This window comes from Cottoperca gobio, chromosome 16 (genome assembly GCF_900634415.1).
Source record: "Cottoperca gobio chromosome 16, fCotGob3.1, whole genome shotgun sequence".
In the NCBI taxonomy this organism is placed as follows: Eukaryota; Metazoa; Chordata; class Actinopteri; order Perciformes; family Bovichtidae; genus Cottoperca; species Cottoperca gobio.
In genome coordinates, this window is record NC_041370.1 from 1,158,996 (window position 1) to 1,161,753 (window position 2,758).

The following is a 2,758-nucleotide window of genomic DNA, read 5'->3' on the forward strand; positions in this document are numbered from 1 at the left end:
AACATATGAAGAGGAAGGAGCGAGCAGACGGGACACGGTTTACATCTCCTCATGTTACCAGCATGTACGTTCACTGTGTCTCTGAATGTTTAATTATTGTACAAACGGTTAAAATGTCACTTTTTTCACATTCCATTCTTTTTTTTTAAGTAATACATGTTAACAAACTCATAAGATTATAGTAACCTCAGGCTGTACCAATGACAAACCCCTTTGTGCTTGTGTTAGCCCGGAGTGCTGGCATGTGAGTGTGAACATGTATGAAATAAATAAACACCACAGACGACGTCTAAAAACTGATGTTTGACTCCTTTATTAATTGTGTGTTCGTCTTATAAAACTCAGGTACAGAATGAGCTGCACTGATTGGTTTGGATTCACCTGTGTGCAGTGGGATGACCTCTGACCTCTGATATATGGATTATGCAGGAAGTGATAAAATGAGACTGTTTATTGTGTAATCCTGCAAGTGTTGAGGGAAAAGTCTGGACCTCCTTCTCATACACTTTAGATCTAATAAGCTGTTGAAGTTCTACTCTAGTTCTGCTCTTAAGGTTATAACAGATTCAATAGAAGTTCACTGCAGAAGAACAAGTCCGATACAATAGAGTTTATTCTTCTATGACAATAAGAAACCACCCGAGGTTACAGCCGGCTGTGCACACTAAATACTAACGTTCTGTCTCCTTTATAGAATGTTGTCCAACCCTTTATGATGGGAATAATCAGTGTTGATGTAAATGAGTGAGAAGTAGCAATTAAAATAATATAAAATAGCAGAATTAATATAATATAAAATAACAGAATTAAAATAGTATAAAATAACAGAATTCAAATAATATAAAACAGCAGAATTAAAATAATATAAAATAGCAGAATTAAAATAATATAAAATAGCAGAATTAAAATAATATAAAATAACAGAATTAAAATAGTATAAAATAACAGAATTAAAATAATATAAAATAGCAGAATTAAAATAATATAAAATAACAGAATTAAAATAGTATAAAATAACATTGGAGATCATGCCTAGTATCTGTATCTGTGTCGTACTTAACGGCCTCCTGAAACCACGTTCATCATCATTCTTGTAGATGTTTTAAACGATCGGAGCCACATGTTGAAAGCATTAGATGAACAATGGGCCCTCCTTCAGCTGGTTTACTCCCTTTGCTTCACATTCCTGGTCGTCTTCCCGTTTCATCAACAAACCCCAGTGTGTTAAGTTTGAAATCTATCGGTTAAAGCCAGCAGTGTCGTGTCTTTCTCTTTCAATATGCTGATGGTCTCATGAATCATTTCCTTGTTAACTTGGGGAACTTGCTTTGCCCTGTAAGAATGACCTGCTCATTCAGCAGGTTCACTGTGTTCTGTGTCAACACTGAACAGATCCAGTTACTGAATATCACATGTTATTATCATAGAGCTATAAAGTACTTGCTGGATGAATATTTACACAAGTGCATGATCACTTTCATAATTACTGTAAGGCCTAAGGCTCCTCACATGTGTCCAGCAGAGAGAACTGATGATTAAAAGATTCTGCAACATGTTGTTGTGATCGGACCAGTTTCACATTTTAGATTTAGCAGATTCTTCCAACAACTTTTAGCAGTTTTCTGTTTCATTATTATTTATTTAACACGTCTCATCATGAGAACAACACGGTTTGTTCGATGTCTAAATATGAGTAAATGTGCATTTCTCTCTGCAGGATGTGTCTTGTGATGAGAGATGTTTTATTCTGTGATTCTATCGATCAGCTGTTCTGGGTACATGTGTGAGAACTTATAAAGAGAACAAGTTCTTACTATGGGTGCGATGTTTATGGGTGCAGTCCCTCCTACAAAGACAGTTTGTTGTTGCGTTGCTTTTTACTTTCACTTTCCATCTTTAGTCGGGCGAGACGCAACTGCTGAAAAGGTAACGTAACAAAGATACATATAAATATACACTTATATATATATATATATATATATATATATATATATACGTATACATGTCTATGATTCAACAGTGTTTCAACGATGTTCCAGTCTTACAACATATGTATTATCACTGCTGTACAGTCCGGTATCGAGGTTACATAATGTCGTCACTGTCAACAGTGAACCTCGCGACGCCATTGTTACATTGTGAACACGAAGAAGGAAATATGCGTCGAAACACTGAACTTCTGAAGTTTCCTCTGATGAACTCACAACATCTCGTGACTACATGTGGATGTAAAGTCACGATTGTTTTCAGTGAGATCTGAATACATTGTGTTTTTATTAACATTATTAAACAGAAAGACGACTGTTAAAAACTACTATCGACAAATCTAGCGACTTCTTCTGGTGTGTCGGAGACTTTGTGGTTGTGGTGTTTCGGAGACTTTGTGGTGTTTCGGAGACTTTGTGGTGTTTCGGAGACTCTGACTGAAGCACGCGCTGCTCGGTGACTGTCCTCACCGAGCAGCGCGTGCTGCCGTGAAGCTCTCACAGGTGGCCAGTGTCACCAGTGACTGTCTCGCGCAGCAGCTGCAGTCAGAGAAGAGACACGCACTCTCCCGCGTCCAGACTGCAAATGAATCGCGCATGCGCAAAGCCGCCGCTGGTCCCGCCCTTACAGAGCCGGATGTAAATGTTTCAGTAAAATAAATAAATATTAATAAATAAAGCATTTGACTCACAGCTTCAGTCACTAGCTCAGCTCGTCCACTGTGTCTCTGTGACATTAATAAACATCTAGCTCATCATGTCTAAACTATAAT

General features: G+C 37.6%; 1 protein-coding gene across 1 annotated transcript in view; it reads left to right on the forward strand.

The window, feature by feature from the left end:
- Positions 1–300, forward strand: part of sri (sorcin) — a 7,688-nt gene extending 7,388 nt beyond the window's left edge. Inside the window, exon 8 of the mRNA XM_029451884.1 lies at positions 1–300. This exon is cut by the window's left edge and continues 18 nt beyond it. Within this exon, the coding sequence (XP_029307744.1) occupies positions 1–9 (9 nt within the window). The 3' untranslated portion in view covers positions 10–300.
- The last annotated feature ends 2,458 nt before the right edge of the window (positions 301–2,758 follow it).